The sequence below is a fragment of the Melopsittacus undulatus genome, unplaced genomic scaffold, assembly GCF_012275295.1.
Source record: "Melopsittacus undulatus isolate bMelUnd1 unplaced genomic scaffold, bMelUnd1.mat.Z mat_scaffold_548_arrow_ctg1, whole genome shotgun sequence".
Classification (NCBI taxonomy): Eukaryota; Metazoa; Chordata; class Aves; order Psittaciformes; family Psittaculidae; genus Melopsittacus; species Melopsittacus undulatus.
The window spans coordinates 1-18,148 of record NW_022994411.1 but is presented as its reverse complement, the minus strand read 5'-3'; the positions used below and the strand labels follow the sequence as shown (position 1 = coordinate 18,148).

The window sequence follows — 18,148 nt, the reverse complement described above, 5'->3', positions numbered from 1 at the left end:
CCACGCCTCTGATTGGCTGCGGCGCTTGTCAGTCACGCCTAGTCCCGCCCGGCTCCGGCGGCGCCGGATCACTGCTCTGATTGGCTGCAGCGGTTGTCAATCACGCTTAGTCCCGCCCGGCGCCGACGGCGCCCCCCCACGCCTCTGATTGGCTGCGGCGGTTGTCAATCACGCTTAGTCCCGCCCGGCGCCGGCTCCGCCCCCCACTCCTCTGATTGGCTGATGCGCACGTGACCCGCTCCTAGCCACGCCCCACACCGGCTCCGCCCCCCTCTCCTCTGATTGGCTGATGAGTACGTCACCCGCTCGTAGCCACGCCCCTCGCCGGCTCCGCCCCCCCACTCCTCTGATTGGCTGAGGCGAAGCCGAACCCTCCCGAAGCGGCGGAACCGGCCGAAGAGAACCGAGCGGAGCCGAAGCCGCCTGAAGGGGACGGAGCCGCCCGAAGGGAGCCGAGCGCAGCCGAAGCCGCCTGAGGGGGACGGAGCCGCCCGAAGGAAACCGAGCGCAGCCGAAGCCGCCTGAGGGGGACGGAGCCGCCCGAAGGGAACCGAGCGCAGCCGAAGCCGCCTGAGGGGGACGGAGCCGCCCGGAGGGACCGGAGTGGCTTCCATGGGGTCCCAGGGGAGCCGACAGCTGCCATTGCCCCCCCCGTTTGCCTCCGCCGAGTCCCGTTACCCCCATGATTCGCCTCGGCTCGGTACGGTACGGTCCGGGCCCGGTTCGGCGGCACAAGCCGCACCCCGACTGGCTGAGACGCCTGTCAGTCACTCTTAGTCCCGCCCCGCTTCCGTTCGGCTTCTACACTGGCCCCCCCACTCCTCTGATTGGCTGCGGCGCTTGTCAGTCACGCCTAGTCCCGCCCGGCTCCGGCGGCGCGGGATCACTGCTCTGATTGGCTGCGGCGATTGTCAATCACGCTTAGTCCCGCCCGGCGCCGGCGGCGCCCCCCCACTCCTCTGATTGGCTGCGGCGGTTGTCTATCACGCTTAGTCCCGCCCGGCGCCGACGGCGCCCCCCCACGCCTCTGATTGGCTGCGGCGGTTGTCAATCACGCTTAGTCCCGCCCGGCGCCCACGGCGCCCCCCCACGCCTCTGATTGGCTGCGGCGGTTGTCAATCACGCTTAGTCCCGCCCGGCGCCGCCGGCGCCCCCCCACGCCTCTGATTGGCTGCGGCGGTTGTCAATCACGCTTAGTCCCGCCCGGCGCCGGCGGCGCCCCCCCACGCCTCTGATTGGCTGCGGCGCTTGTCAATCACGCTTAGTCCCGCCCGGCGCCCACGGCGCCCCCCCACGCCTCTGATTGGCTGCGGCGGTGAAATGAAATGCAAAATGTTTTTTATCTTGCAGGAAAAGACAGATTTGCTCTCAGACTTGTGAAACACAGGTAGATGAATCTGGAAAGATTCGTTCAGTTCTCACCAGTAAGGCTTCATTTCTCCTTCAGCTGCACTGGAAAGTAACACAGTCTGGTGCCATACAAAGAGTGAAATGCATGCGACCTTCCCCCAGGCACTTCCCATTTTCGTGGCTTGGACAAGCACCCTTGAGGACTACATGGGAAAAGGTCGAGGTTTGGATTTTTTTCCTTTTTTCCCTTTTTCTTTTTCCCTTTCCTTTCTCCCCGCCCCAAAATGTAGGTTATTAGAAACTCCCAGCTCCTCCAGTTTAGGAGCAGGGGCTTTGGGAAGCCCAGTCCTCAGGAGAGATTCCTCCACTCCCCTTCCCGTCGTGGTGCCCGGTCCGGAGCCGGCGCCGCCGCTTCCCGGAGCGGTCCCGGCCGCCGTCGCTGGGTGCCAGTGCAGCCCGCGCCTGCCTCTCCCTTGCTGTCTGCGGCTTCTTCGTACTCGCATTTTCCCTCTGCTCCTTTTCCTCTCACTTTTCTTCTCCTCCCTTCCCTCCGTGTAAGTGCCAGGACAGTGCTGCCGGCCCAGCCGTGCTGCTCCTGCCCGCCTCTGCGGTGGAGGCTGCGGGCTGTCCCGGCCGGCAGTGCCTGAGCGGGTTAAAGCGGAGGCGAGGCAGCGCAAACAGTGCGAACAGTGAAGACGCTGAGCCAGAGCTTCCTCTACCGAACTTTTTGGCAGTCTCCGACTCGGGCTCTTCGCTGTGTCTTTGACCTGGAAATCGCGGGGAGGGAAGCGGGGCTGGCAGCAAGAAGGGAAGACGCTGCTCCTGCGGACATCAGCGGAGTGGATGCTCTCTTCCACATCGGGGTGTTTTTCCCAGCCTTGCAAAGCACGGTCAGTGCTGACAGGCTATGCTCTCCGGCTGGATGCAGGAGGGAAAGATGGTTGCTCTGCAATTCGCATGAGTTGGCCCTTCCTGCAGAGCTCCTGGGACTGGAAACGGCAAAGACCTTTAAGATAACCAAGTCCAACCGTTACCCCAGGATCGCCAAGACCACCACTAAACCATACCACTGAGGGCATATAAGACCCAAAGGTAAGAAAATCTTTCATAAGGCACATTAATCACAAAATCAAGAAGAAAATCTTAGACCATGACTATTTGTGGGTATGCAAGTACCCCATTTTAAGTTTACATATAATGAACACATTCTGTCTCTCCCCTAGTATGCTGAAGTTCAAAACCAGTTTAAGAACACACTACAAAATGTTCAGATGAAACTGATTATCAGTAGACAGACAGGTCAAAGCATCCAAAATGCCAAAGATAATAAGCTGATCTTGTTTTCTTACCTGGAGCAGTGCTGAAGTACTGTTTATGGCAATGGTCCCCGATAACACGGAAAGAACAGACAGCATGCCCAGCTTCAAGCTGTCATAAGGAGTGTGAAGAGCAGATTCACAGAGTGCCTAAAGAGTAGCAGGAGAAAAGATCCAGAGGGAAGGAAGTCCCATGAGCCATCTGTATTCAAAAGTTTGGTTGCACTTGGCTATGAAAAGTTTTGAGAGTCAAAATAGACTCTACTGAAATTAAAATCAGGAGTCAGGTCCTGAAGCATCTGTTTCAATAGCAGACCTAGGACATGGCTTGCAGAAAAAGGACAGCGGGTTTCAGATGCTAGGAAACACCAATTCTAAGTCATTTCTTACTTAAAAATCAGTTGCAAAAAAGTTATCAGTTCTCACTGATCAAATATTGGTAAAGATGATAAGACAGTTCTCCAGTCTTAGAGACATGCATGATTACAAAGTTTGTTTACCTCCAAAATTGTTCTTCTGGAAAGAATCCTGCAACTAATTGCAAATTTCCCTAACAAATTATAGCCTAAAAGAATGCATCAACCTGAATGTTTTCTCTGCTCCACGTATGTGGTGTCTTGTTGGCCAGCAACTTTAAATCTTGGATTGCAAGTCTCTTCACAGCCTTCCTGGGGTCATTCTTCAAGTACTGCAACAAAAGCTGGATCTGCAACAAAGTAAATTCACTGTTTGAGAGAGATGCTACTAGAGGGAAGGTCTTTTTAAAGGTACGTGTGATGGAATTTTGAGCATACACAGCCAAAACTAACTCACCATATCTGCCCGATGGCTCACCACATGGAAAAGCCACTGCTTAGGCTGCAATGCCACAGCAAGCTAAGACAGTCTGACAGCTGATTTCTACCATGCTGCTCTGCTTGTTCAAACATCCTTCTCTATCTTCTCTCACCCTGCACACCTGAGAAGCCTCGAAAGCTGTTTTGACACTCTCAGAGCTACCATAAAGTATCTCCAAGAAGTTCAGTAAAACCCTTATACTGTTGTGATTATACTACTAGCAACTACTGAAGCTTATCTGGGTGGCTGCATGATCTGCAGTTAACAGACATCAACACAGACACCTTCTATGTGGTTGCCAAACCCTAACCCTAACCCAAACACCCCAAACCCCTACCCACCCCCTCTGAAGCCTTGATCTCTTATTAAATGACACTTAACTGCATGTCCCTTGTGGTGTTCTTTTCCTGAAACTTCACAGAGATGGAAAGATGGAATAGCCAGCACATGAAAAAAGCACGAAGATGCTGGCCATGCTTTTGCTTTCCATCCCCACAGTGGCTTATCACTTTTAAGCAGCAGTGGCTGTTCTGTTACAGAAATACAGCCTTAATCACCAGTCTTACCTCATAGAGGTAATAAATCGCCACTCTTTACTCATTAAGAAAACCCCGAAAGCCTAGGGAGTGTTCTAATGTTGTTTCAGTTGGCTTAGATTCCATACTATTGAAAGCATCCTCTGAAATATAGAAATCAGCCACATCAAAAAGAAGTTTCAGACAGATCAATGTTACTAGTTTAACAGTAACAGACATCAGCCTTTCATAGCTGTGCAAGATGGAAAGAAAGCAATGACTTTCGCGACTACAAGGACTAGCTAGTCTCAAACGTCACTGTGCTCAGACTCGCTACGTAAATCGTGGCCACAAAGCACATTACCAGAACATAAAAGTATTGTATTTTTCTATCACAATCTTGTTTGTAGTCCTAAATTACAGCAACAGATTCAACCTCCTCAGAGTTCTTCAAGAAATATTTTCAAAACACATTCCCTGCTATTAAAATATGCCTTCACTTGCATGTAAGGAAGGCAAAACACACGCACCCAGGACCTGAGAGGATGCACAGTAGTGAGAGGTGAGGCCTGGGTTCTACAGGTAAAGCTGACATATTTTCAGAGCAGGCCAGGGTTGATGTTAAGGTCCTGCTTGATTTCAACCTCAATTGTTTTAAAGAAAGACCTGTAAAGAAGGGTTCCTGTGTTTGACTGGGTTATCTGGAAATAGGACCAGAGAGGGCAAAAAACATGATAGCAGCAGCAGTTTTCAGGGTGTTCTTTCTCTATAGCACATAGAAGCAACCATCCCAGCATATCTGTGCATTTATTTTTCAGCATCAGCTAGAATCTGAGGTCTTTTAAATGTGCTTTAAGTTGAAAGACATAATTAGGAAGAATTACCTGCTTAGGAATGTCAACCAAAGAAGAAGCAGCAAGCAGAGTAAAGGTGTGCAGAGTAACAATGACCATCTTGGTGGAGGGATATGATGTTACCAGCTGCTGGAGCAGCTGCCGGGAGCTGGAGGCTAGGCTAGCATCATGATGCATGTGCTGTAGAATAGGGATCAACTTCAGTAAGTCCACAGGTGTGGCCAAACCTGCAACAGGGAAGAGAAACAGGTAGTGTTAGTCCTTTGTACTGGCTTTCAGCAGTACTGAGGCACAGGTATGTCTGCATTGCTACCACTGCTGACTGCAGTACCAAGCACTTCCACAGCTCTTGGAGAAGATTGCTTCATTGTAGGTAAGACACACATCTGCTGTCCTCAACGTAAAGAGGACATGGAGCTGTTGGAGCAAGTGCAGAGGAGGTCACGGGGATGAGCACAGCCTGCAGCACTTCCCATAAATGACAGGCTAAGAACACTGGGGCTCTTCAGCCTCGGGAGGAAAAGCCACATGGAGACCTCAGAGCAGCTTCCAGTGTCTGAAGGGAGCTACAAGGATTTCTCAGGGACTGCAGCAACAGGTCAAGGGGCGATGGGTTTAAACATAAACAGGTGAAGTTCAGGTTAGATCTAAGGCAGAAGCTGTTCCCTGGGAGGGTGCTGAGGCGCTGGCACAGGGTGCCCAGAGAAGCTGTGGCTGCCCCATCCCTGGCAGTGCTCAAGGCCAGGTTGGACATAGGGGCTTGGAGCAGCTGCTCCAGGGAAAGGGGTCCCTGCCCGTGGCCCGGGTTGGAGCCGGAGGAGCTTTAAGGTCCTTTCCAACCCACACCATTCCATGATTCTGTGATTAACTCACCTGAAGCAACCTGTTATAGGCTATGCAAGTTTATTCATCATGCTATAGATGAGCTTTCACTCTTTACCAAACAGGTGTTTTGAGAACTTAAGATTTAAAGAGGAGGTACAAGCCAGGCGCTAGATTAATGGTTAGCTAATTTAACTTAAAACCAGGAAATATTTGAGAATGAGGGCTACAGCATTTAATATTTATATAAGGATAATAAGGAACTCTCACAGAAATTAGGTTTTCCCTTTTATCACTCAATGTAACACATGTACCTTGTCTCATCTCGCTGATTTTATTACATATGCCAGCAGCAAAATCCCTGTAGAGAAAAGACAAAGTATCAGGTGAGATAAATACAAGAGGGAAATCACTGAAAAATAAAAGCATTTTTTGAACTACCAAACACTGTGCTTTAGCAATAAAAGCTTCCACAAGAGAGAGCTTGCCAAGATCCCATTCTTTCAGAAACCCTGCACATGATCAAATGCGGGCTTCCAAGAACATGTCAAAGTGACAAGCAGCGCTACGTTTCGTTCCAGAACAGGATTTATGTAAAATACTCCTTGATTAAAGCTGCTGCTCCGTTTTGCATTCCCATATTTATGAGCTTTCCACTACCATTTTAGAAAAAAAGAAGTATCTGTTAAACCTGTGCTCAGATTTCTTCATAATGTTCCATACAAGCAAACATTTTGATAAAAATTACATGGTTGGCACTACCAAAGGTTTGTGAATGCCAGTGCTAACGGGGTTTCCATTCTCTGTGATACGAAAAACTGGAAACAAAAATAACATCTTACTTTGATTGTGCAGAAAAATTGGCAGCAGCAAATATTGCAGCTTCAACTTCCACATTATCATGGGAATCCAAACTTTGACGAATACTGTGATGTGCATTCTTCCTTTCTGGAATGACAGACGCCATGCTGCCCAACATCCTACAGGAAGAGATGACAGCAAAATCAGGAAGAACAGTGATCATGAAGAAATGCCAGATAAAAACAAACAGAAACAAAGAAAGGCTGGTTAAAAGCCTATTTTGATAGAAAAATATGTTTCTTTCTGTAATAGATGTGGATGAGCACAAACAGAATCATAGAACCAACCAGGTAAGATCATCAAGTCCAGGTTCATTAATGTCATTACATACCGAAGGGTAATGGCCCGAGCAACTGGATCATTGCTGTGAATGACGGAGAAGACTCTTTTGACGAACTCATCCACATTTAGGATCTTCTCTTAAGTGCTTCTCACTCTGCTGAGTAACTTTCAGCACACAGAGCCTCAGGAAGTTGTTTCTGTTAGGAGGCACACACATTTCCACACACATTCCTTTATCAGGTTGTTCTATATTAAATATTCAAGCACTTTCAAGATGAAAGTATCATAAAAACCAAAACAACCTCCCAAGAGTAAATTAAAGCAAGAAAAGATCTATACTTTAGAGACATATTTGACTAAGAGAACAACAAAGAGACTATAGCCACACTATGGTGTTTGTCTTCTAGTATGGTAGGGTCAGATTCAGGCCCAGTTTCAGGGAAATTCACTCAGTGACACCAATGAGGAGAGCATAAGCAAATAATAAAATCATAGAATGGGCTAGGCTGGAAGGGACCTTAAGCTCATCCAGCTCCAACCCCTGCCATGGGCAGGAATCCCTTCCACTGGAGCAGGTTGCTCCAAGCCCCCGTGTCCAACCTGGCCTTGAGCACTGCCAGGGATGGGGCAGTGCTTCTCTGGGCACCCTGGCAGATGCTTCTCTGGGCACCCTGTGCCAGCGCCTCAACACCCTCACAGGGAACAGCTTCTGCCTCAGATCTAACCTAAACTTGCCCTGTTTCAGTCTGAACCCAACACCCCTTGTCCTGTGGCTGCAGTCCCTGATGCAGACCCCTCTCCTTGTAGCCCCTTTCTGATACCAGATACCTGTTTTGGGCACACTTAGGGAAAAAAATCTGATAAAAAACCATGTCCAGAAAAGCCTAAGCACAGCTTGTGCTCAGTGTAGCAGTATAATCACAAACGTACAAAACACCTCACATGTGCCCAAGCTGCTGTGCAGCACCACTCCAAGACACACTACACTGCTATGGATAACTGACTGAGGCTACTTACCCGACTCAGAACACATCAGCCAACTTTAGGAAAGCTGAATTAATGAGAATGGGGAACGGGTATTTCTGGGAGAGCCTGGAAAAACGAACGACGGCTTCGCACTGCTCTCCGAGCTTCCCATATCTGAGACCTAAACGAGACACCAACAACCACTGCGGACACCGACACTGCTTCCCGGCCATGCCCTCTCCACCCCCCGCTGGCGGTACAAAAGCGAGCTCCCGTCAGCTGAGGACCGCGGGCCGAGACAACACCGCCCCTCAGGCGGTGGAAGCCGAGGACCATAACGGCAACATTACAAGGCAGGCACTGCCATGGCCGCTCGGCCTCACCTTTGTCGACTTCCATGAGAGCAGAGTTCGCGTCCAGCTCCTACTCCCCATAGCCCGCATCGGACAGGAACGACTTGCCGCTGGCAGCCATACCGACCGCTTCAGCTCGGACGGGACACCTGCGCATGCTCCGCTCAACCACACCGCCTCAGCGAACGCGCAATACGCACGCGCAGCCGCCGTACGGAGCCGCCACTACGCACGCGCAGTAGGCAGTACGCAGCCGCCGTACGCAAACGCCGTACGGAGCCGCTGTACGCAAACGCCGTACGGAGACGCGGTACGCAGCCGCCGTACGCAGGCGCGGTACTGAGTCGCCGTAGGAGCCGCCATTACGCCAGCGCAATAGGCAGTACGGAGCCGCCGTACGCAAACGCCGTACGGAGCCGCTGTACGCAAATGCCGTACGGAGCCGCGGTACGCAGCCGCCGTACGCAGGCGCCGTACTGAGCCGCCGTACGGAGCCGCCATTACGCACGCGCAGTAGGCAGTACTGAGCCGCCGTACGCAAACGCCGTACGGAGCCGCTGTACGCAAACGCCGTACGGAGCCGCTGTACGCAAACGCCGTACGGAGCCGCGGTACGCAGCCGCCGTACGCAGGCGCCGTACTGAGCCGCCGTACGGAGCCGCCATTACGCACGCGCAGTAGGCATTACGGAGCCGCCGTACGCAAACGCCGTACGGAGCCGCTGTACGCAAACGCCGTACGGAGCCGCGGTACGCAAACGCCGTACGCAGGCGCCGTACTGAGCCGCCGTACGGAGCCGCTGTACGCAAACACCGTACGGAGCCGCCATTACGCAAGCGCAGTAGGCAGTACGGAGCCGGCGTACGCAAACGCCGTACGGAGCCGCCGTACGCAAACGCCGTACGGAACCGCTGTACGCAAACGCCGTACGGAGCCCCTGTACGCAAACGCCGTACGGAGCCGCGGTACGCAGCCGGCGTACGCAGGCGCCGTACGGGGCCGCCATTACGCACGCGCAGTAGGCAGTACGGAGCCGCCGTACGCAAACGCCGTACGGAGCCGCCATTACGCACGCGCAGTAGGCAGTACGGAGCCGCCGTACGCAAACGCCGTACGGAGCCGCCGTACGCAAATGCCGTACGGAGCCGCCGTACGCAAACGCCGTACGGAGCCGCCGTACGCAAACGCCGTACGGAGCCCCTGTACGCAAACGCCGTACGGAGCCGCGGTACGCAGCCGGCGTACGCAGGCGCCGTACGGGGCCGCCATTACGCACGCGCAGTAGGCAGTACGGAGCCGCCGTACGCACACGCCGTACGGAACCGCTGTACGCAAACGCCGTACGGAGCCCCTGTACGCAAACGCCGTACGGAGCCGCGGTACGCAGCCGGCGTACGCAGGCGCCGTACGGGGCCGCCATTACGCACGCGCAGTAGGCAGTACGGAGCCGCCGTACGCAAACGCCGTACGGAGCCGCCGTACGCAAACGCCGTACGGAGCCGCCATTACGCACGCGCAGTAGGCAGTACGGAGCCGCCGTACGCAAACGCCGTAAGGAGCCGGTGTACACAAACGCCGTACGGAGCCGCGGTACGCAGCCGGCGTACGCAGGCGCCGTATTGAGCCGCCGTACGCAGCCGCCATTACGCACGCAAAGTTGGCAATACGGAGCCGCCATACGCAAACGCCGTACGGAGCTGCCGTACGGAGCCGCCGTACGCAAACGCCGTATGCAGCCGCATTACGCACGCGCAGTAGTTAGTACGGAGCCCCTGTACGCAAACGCCGTACGGAGCCGCTGTACGTAAACGCCGTACGGAGCCGCGGTACGCAGCCGCCGTACGCAGGCGCCGTACGGAGCCGCCGTACGGAGCCGCCATTACGCAAGCGCAGTAGGCAGTACGGAGCCGCCGTACGCAAACGCCGTACGGAGCCGCTGTACGCAAATGCCGTACGGAGCCGCCGTACGCAAACGCCGTACGGAGCCGCGGTACGCAGCCGGCGTACGCAGGCGCCGTACTGAGCCGCCGTACGGAGCCGCCATTACGCAAGCGCAGTAGGCAGTACGGAGCCGCCGTACGCAAACGCCGTAAGGACCCGCCATTACGCACGCGCAGTAGGCAGTACGGAGCCCCCATTACGCACGCGCAGTAGGCAGTACGGAGCCGCCGTACGCAAACGCCGTACGGAGCTGATGTACGGAGCCGCCGTACGCAAACGCCGTACGGAGCCGCCATTACGCACGCGCAGTAGGCAGTACGGAGCCGCCGTACGCAAACGCCGTAAGGAGCCGCCATTACACACGCGCAGTAGGCAGTACGGAGCTGCCGTACGCAAATGCCGTACGGAGCCGCGGTACGCAGGCGCCGTACGCAGGCGCCGTACTGAGCCGCCGTACGGAGCCGCCACTACGCACGCGCAGTAGGCACTACGGAGCCGCCTTACGCAAACGCCGTACAGACCCGCCGTACGCAAATGCCGTACGGAGGCGCGGTACGCAGCCGCCGTACGCAGGCGCCGTACTGAGCCGCCGTACGGAGCCGCCATTACTAGTTGTTGTAATGAGCAGCTCTTGGGGTTTTGATTGGATGTAACATTTCAGTTGGAGGAATGCTATGCATCAAATAAATATTTACTGCAGAAACCTTTAAGTATGCATTACCTTGGGATGCTTAATCTTAAGTGCTTATTAAAGGTAAGAGTTACCAATACAAATACAGGGATGTTCAGTGTGCTACCGTTGTACATCATCTGTAGCTCCACGTGAAAATATCAAAGTTTATGTGAGACTGTATATTAATATGAACTGGAATTATGTGCTCATCTAATCTTGAAGCTGAAATACAAGTTTAAGAATCTTGTCAAAAAGCAGATGCAATATGCTGTCAGCAAACCTATAACTCCACATCAGCAACTTACCTACAGGGACACAAAACCATTAGGTTTTAAGTGAAGATTCCCCTAAACTACAGCACAGGAGAGAAAGAAACCCTGGACTTCAAACTGGTTTTACTGGGGGATAGGTGGAAGCATGCTTTCACTGTGCCAAATGAAAGTTACGATTAAGAGAAATTCCTATCTGTTTGCAGAGACAGGATTTAAGTACTCACTGCAGCTGTTCTAAAAGACACTGAAGTTTCTTAGTTTTATTAAGCTAGCATCTCCAGAAAGCCCCCTGTTCCATCCTAGAACTAAAACATAAGTTTATATAAATGTTTTATATATATAGAATTTATGTCTAATTGTTCATATTTCATTTCATATGACTGAAATGTAATTTTGAGGTACAAAAGAAAACTAATGTATTAAGCCAGGGCTTTTCTGTAGCTCCAGGTAAGGTATGGTTATGCAAAGACAAAGAAGGCATTTATTTACTGATTTCCTTTCACTGACAAGAAAAATTGTTGTATGCAGTTGGTGTCCCTGTATGGGGTCTTCGCATTGTTTCTTGCTCTTGGTCTTGCAGTTACTCCTAAATAAGACATTGTATTTTAATGATAATGAAGTATTTGAAATTGACTGCATTTAATTGACTTAAAAATTGCCATTTGAATATACTGAGGAGTAAGAGTTTCCTTTCATATCCTAATTCAATTTGTAGAAGCAAATTATTTTCATTCTTGAGAGCTATTACTGTGTTTTATGCTATTAGTTCCTTGTCTGAACAGCATATGCTTCTTGGCTTCTACGATCGGAAATTAAAAACACATACAATCTTATGTCCATTACAGTCTCTGACCATGTAATATCTTATACCTGAAACCTATTTTAATAGGTGTTTACACCAGCAACTATCTTAAGCTAACTTAAATTCAGAAGCTACTACATCTTACGGTGGTACTAAATTACAGGTTTATCCAAACAGCAGCAGAATAAACTTTTTCCTTGGCCAGTTAAGTTTTATTGTGATGATAGTAGTATTGCAGTTATAGCTTTTGCTGAGTGATGACATAAAACAAATTGGCTGCTTGTGCATAAGATTAGAAACATCACAATAATCCCAGTTTGCTTTTTACAAGCTTTGCTTTTTGTGGATAGAAGCAGACTTGATTATTGGAACAGTTTGCAGAACTTATCAGTTGCATTGCCCTGCTCTTTGACTGCATGAACTTCAGAAGTACCTGCTTTGCTCTTCAGCATAAATGTTGTTCTTAAGCAGAACTGAGTGCAGAATTCTCATTTTCTGTATGGCTTGGTTATTGGAAACCCTTTATTCTGGAGTTACGGGAATTGCATTTTATGTTACATTTAGCAACTTGGGTTTGAACTCTTTTGGTTTACCCATTAGGACAGGACATTAGACCGGACTAGTGAACTAGGACAAGCATAAGGTGCATGGCTTGTATACTATGTGGTTTACAGGTGTGGAATTATGTATGCATTATATTGCACTTCGATAAAAATGAAAGGTCTTGATTATTTTTGTTAGGACTGCTATATTAAAAAGAGAAAAATAATATTAGGGTTGTATATGTCAACATTTCCTGGGACTTATGGCTTTTACAAGTTAGAGTTCTCCATTTGAGAACCAGGAGTAGGTTGTAAAAGTGCTTTCTCTTACTATAAGACACTACAAAGCTGCTATATACCAAACTAATGCTCTGCTGGGTGGAAGGATGGCTCTTCTCCCCCCTCGCAGACACGTCCATAAAACGCAGATAACAGCAGTACTTCAGAGCATCCATAAAATAACAGAACTTCTCAGTTAAAACTTAGGATTTTCACAGCTTTTCACTGGGCTGTGTGAAATACCAGCTCATTAATTGCAAATGCAATAGTGCAATACTTATAATTGCAATTGCTGTCATGTATTCACACTTGAAACACTAAACTCTGTTTGCTTCTACTGTTTTCATCCTGCCACTTATGTCATTTCTCTTACATCTAGTTCTCTTTTTCTGATGTCTTTAAATATTTCCAACCTACGTATTGAGATTTATTCATCTCAAATAAAGAAGACACTTTCTTCTGTGCATTTGGGATATTAATTGGTAGGCTGAAGAAGAAAAGCTGGGCTCCAAACAATGTTTAAGAAAGGACTCTCCCATTCAGAATGTGAAACTCAAACTACTACTTGATTGTGAAGGAAATGTGATGCCTTGGGAGCAGCAATACAACATGGACAGTGGATACAGGGCACACTGCCCACTTATTTAAACTTTGACGTGGAGGCTTCAAAGAGATCCTACTGCATAGCTTCAGGTGCCTATAGATGCTCAATACCTCAAAAACAGTTCTAGCATGTGATTTCAAACCAAGCTTTCAGTCTGGGAAAAGACTATGAGCAGGATGGCATAAAACAACCCTCCCATGTGCAGTGCATTGGAACCAGCCAGTGACATAATCCCTCACTTATCCGCCTGCTCTAACTGGAAGGCCCTCATATACCATTCCTTCTACAAATCTGTACTGCTCAATGTTTGACTTTCATGAAACCTTGTTTGACTTCAACCAGTCTGAGCACCAGGAGCCATTTAAAACTAATGGCAATGAGCAGGATTCAGAGCTTGTTGCTGCTTTTTATAATAATAAGTGTTTTTGGAGGCATTTCTTTACATATAGGAATTATATATTTAGAGTGGTACTGGGACATGATTGATGGTTGTGGTGCAGAAATTCAGCTGGGTTTTGCAGCTGAATTCTGTTTTCTTTGAAACAGCATCATAGAATCACACACCAGAGATGTTTTAAAATCCATTTCTGATTTCTTTTAAACTGATTGGCCTCCTGACTGTCCTGTAGAACAGCTGAACAGTTTGTAATCCTGAATAGTAAGTCAAAGGTGACTTAAATACCTCAGTGGTCTGAGTTGGAAGGCACCTCAAAACTCATCCATCTCCAACCCCTGCCACGGGCAGGGACCCCTTCCACTGGAGCAGCTGCTCCAAGCCCCTGTGTCCAACCTGGCCTTGAGCACTGCCAGGGATGGGGCAGCCACAGCTTCTCTGGGCACTCTGTGCCAGCGCTTCAGCACCCTCCCAGGGAACAGCTTCTGCCTAAGAGGCTCAGCTCAGTCTCCCCTGTTCTGGCAGGTTCAAGCCATTCCCCTTGGCCTGTCCCTACAGGCCCTTGTCCCAAGCCCCTCTCCAGGTTTCCGGCAGCCCCTTTAGGCACTAAAGAGATGCAGTGGTTGTAAAAGCTGATGGCTTAATATGCCCAAAATTCATCTTTACTTGTGCGTAGTTCCCGCATTGGTAAATCAAGCTCCTGCAAAGCCTCCAAGGTGTGAGGACAAGCTGTGTCTGTGTTCCTTTGGCCAGGGGCGAGCCTGTTCTTTCTTATTGTCCCTAAGGCACCCTTTGCCAAGCACAGAGCAATTCCACTGGGCAGATCCAAGAGCTTTACTTTGGGTTTCAGGCCCAACAGATAGATGATAGATAGATGATAGATACATAGATAGATCATAGATAGATAGATATGGAGACAGATAGGTAGGTAGACAGATGATAAAAAGATGATAGGTAGATAGATAGGTAGACAGATGATAGATAGATGATAGATAGGTAGATGATAGATATGGAGACAGATAGGTAGGCAGACAAATAGGTAGACAGATAGATGATAGATGGGTAGACAGACGGATGATAGATAGGTAGATAGATGATAGAGAGATGATAGATATGGAGACAGATAGGTTGACAGATAGATGATAGGTAGACAAACGATAGATGATAGGTAGACAAATGATAGATGACTAGATAGGTAGACAGATAGATGATAGGTAGGTAGATGATTGCTAGATGATAGATAGATGATAGATTGATAGACAGGTAGACAGATGATAGGTAGACAGATAGATGATAGTTGATAGATGATAGCTAGACAGATAGATGGTAGATAGATTTATGATAGATAGGTTTATGATAGATGATAGGTTAGACAGATAAATGATAGATGATAGATAGACGACAGGTAGATGATAGATAGATATGGAGACAGATAGATAAGTAGACAGGTAGACAGATAGATGATAGGTAGACAGATGATAGAAAGATAGATGATAACTAGCTAGACAGATATATGGATTTATGATAGATGATAGGTAGACAGATAAATGATAGATGATAGATAACAGGTAGATGATAGGTATGGAGATAGGTAGACAGATGATACAGAGATGATAGATATGGAGACAGATAGGTAGATGCTAGATGATAGGTAGACAGATGATAGGTAAACAGATAGGGAGACAGGTAGGGCAGATGAGTAGATAGGTAGACAAATAGATGATAGGTAGGAAGATGATAGATATAGGTAGAGAGATAATAGATAAATTATAGGTATACAGATAGGTAGACAGATGATAGATGGGTAGATAGAGAGGAAGACAGATAGATGATCACATCAATCCTTGGGTACTCAATTCTCTGAGCTGGATGGCAGAGATGGGGAGCTGGTTGAAGTCCCTGTAATTCAGGAAGAAATGATTAGTGACCTCCTGCCTCCGCTTATATGCATAGAAGTCTATAGGGCAAGATGTGTCACACCCAAGTGTGCTGAAGGAGCTGGCAGAGGAGCTTGCTAAACCACTCTCCATCATCTCTCAGCCATCCTGGTCTAGTGGGCAGGTCCCAGAGGACTGGAGGTTGGCCACCATGACACCTCTCTAGAAAAAGGGCAGGAAAGAAGACCCTGAGTATTCCAGGCCTGTCAGCCTGATCTCAGTGTTGGGAAGGTCGTGGTGCAGATGATCCAAAGTGAGATCATAAACCATGTGCAGGAAAATGGAAGGATCAGACTCAATCAGCATGGGTTCATGAAGAACAGGTCCTGCATGACCAACCTCATCTCCTATGATAAGGTGACCCCAGCTGGTTGATGAGGGAAAGCCTGTGGACGTTGTCTATTTGGACTTTACTAAAGCATCGGACACTGTCTTCCAAAGCATTCTCCTGGAGAAAATGGCTGCAAATGACATGGATGGGAGGATCCTTCGCTGGGTTGGAAACTAGCTGGAATGCTGAGCCCTGAAGAGTGATGGTAAATGGTATCATATCCAGTTGGTGACTGGTCATTAGCAGTGTCTTCTCAGGGCTTGGTGTCAGGGTCGGTGTTGTTTAATATTTTCATTGATGATTTGGATGGGGAATTGAGGGCAAACTCAATAGATTTGTGGGACAACGCCAAGTTGTGTGGGAGTGTTGATCTGCTGAAGGATAGGAAGCTCTGCAGAGGGATCTGGACTGGATGGATCTGTGGGCTGTGGCCAATGGAACAAGGTTCAACAAGGCTAAGTACTGGGTCCCTGCACTTGAGCCACAATAACCCCCTGCAACACTCCAGGCTTTCGGAAGAGTGGCTGAAAACTGCTCGTAGAAAAAGACCTGGGTGTGCTGATTGATGGAGCTGAGCATGAGTGGTGTGTGCCCAAGCAGACAAGAAGCCACCAAGATCTTGGCCTGTATCAGGCACCAGTGTGACAGCAGAGCCAGGGCTGGGATTGTCCCCTTGTGCTGGGCACTGGTAAGGCTGCACCTCAAACCCTGTGTTCATCTCTGGGGCCCTTACTACAGGAGAGACATTGAGGTGCTGGAATGGGGCCAGAGAAGGGCAATGGAGCTGGTGCCAAGGCCTGGAGCACAAGAGAGATGAGGACAGCTGAGGTACCTGGGGCATTTAGTCTGGAGAATAGGAGGTTCAGGGGGACCTTATCACTCTCTACAGCTACCTGACAGGAGGTTGTAGTGAGGTGGGGATGAGTCTGCTCCCAAGTAACAATAGGACACAAGTAACAAGTGACAGGACAAAAGGAAACAGCCTCAAAAGGAAACTGTGCCAGGGGAGGTTTAGATAGAGATTAAGAGCAATTTCTTCCCCAGAGGGTGCTCAGGCATTGGAACAGGCTGCCCAGGACAGTTCTGGAGTTACCCACTTTGGAAGTGTTCACACACTGGTAGACAAGGCCCTCGGTGCCATAGGTTAGTGGTGGTCTTGGCAGTGCTGGCATAAAAGTTGGACTTGATGATCTTAAAAGTCTTTTCCCAGCTAGCTGACTCTATGATTCTAAGTTATGAAATGAGTTGCCTGTTGAGGTGTGAAGTTTTATGATTTTGCTGTGTGTTTCTACTGTGCTGGTGCACTTCAGGTGATTCAGAGAAAAGCCCAGGAACAAACTCACCAACAAAGTTTTCAAGTTGACAAGCAGGTATTCTTTATTGAAGCGCCGGGAGACATGGGGGATATCTCCTCCTAACGTGTATCACCATATTGCTACCTACACATATACAGTCACTGGGCATACATACATATTCATGAGGTATACTTGAATTACATAATTTTCCAGGAAAGTTTCCCGCATGCCATACAAAAATGTGATGGTGGTCTCTGAGGGTTCCTTTACTTCTTCCAACAATCTTCATAACTTCGGCAGTTTTGAAGCACCAGCTTTAATTAACATTACAGACATAGCAATCGTCCTGTCGTCCTACTTATCAGTTAGTCTAACTACTCCCACCTGGACATCTGCTAATACCAGATACTCCCCATCCCCAGGTCCTGTTTTTCTTTACACTTTCTGTACAAAAGTGCTAAGGGATCTAAAACTATGTCAACTACCTTCAAGCACCTCAGTTATTTTCCATTACAAAGCTATCAAACTTAACCTTACTAGAACCTGATTTATGCTTTTGTGACTCATGTCTCAGGTGGCTGACAAATGAAGCTGTGGAAACCTGTGGAAACTTCGCTGTGCTTCTAAGTACTTGACATGCCATGTTTTTGCTATAAGAACATAGCTTTACAGGTATCTAGGTTATGCATGTTTGTTCTGAGTTGTTCATTTTATGGCTACAAATGTGTTTTTATAATGGTTTTACCTGGACCATCAGTTTTTGGGGGCATAGGTTACTGTAATACTGCTGACAGAGGTTGGCTGGTTTTTTTTTTGCTCTAGTGTAAATTATGCTCTGCTTGTTCCCTGTATTCCCTTTATTTAGATCACATGTGTAAAAAGAGTAAGAATCCTCAAGACTTTTAAGTTGAGGTTCAGGGTC

At 48.8% G+C, this 18,148-nt stretch overlaps 1 protein-coding gene and 1 long non-coding RNA gene across 3 annotated transcripts; one reads left to right on the top strand and one right to left on the bottom strand.

Annotated features, from left to right (window-relative positions):
- Positions 1 to 1,319: 1,319 nt before the first annotated feature.
- Positions 1,320 to 8,342, bottom strand: LOC101872926 (integrator complex subunit 7-like). Of its 2 annotated transcripts, none has more exons than XM_034074099.1 (9): positions 8,187 to 8,342; positions 7,855 to 7,984; positions 6,887 to 7,034; positions 6,537 to 6,674; positions 6,009 to 6,055; positions 4,903 to 5,099; positions 3,250 to 3,372; positions 2,700 to 2,816; positions 1,320 to 2,356 (listed from the first exon to the last, which is right to left on the bottom strand). In XM_034074099.1, exons 4-9 carry the CDS (start codon positions 6,671 to 6,673, stop codon positions 2,066 to 2,068), a joined length of 912 nt encoding a protein of 303 aa, XP_033929990.1. In that variant the 5' UTR covers position 6,674; positions 6,887 to 7,034; positions 7,855 to 7,984; positions 8,187 to 8,342; the 3' UTR covers positions 1,320 to 2,065. The 2 variants fall into 2 exon arrangements, with proteins under 2 accessions (XP_033929990.1, XP_033929991.1); XM_034074100.1 differs by having other exon boundaries at positions 1,320 to 2,339.
- On the top strand, positions 1,596 to 3,888 carry LOC117438658 (uncharacterized). Its single transcript, XR_004550944.1, has 2 exons — positions 1,596 to 2,442; positions 3,231 to 3,888. It is a non-coding gene; the product is annotated as an uncharacterized lncRNA (long non-coding RNA).
- Positions 8,343 to 18,148: the final 9,806 nt, after the last annotated feature.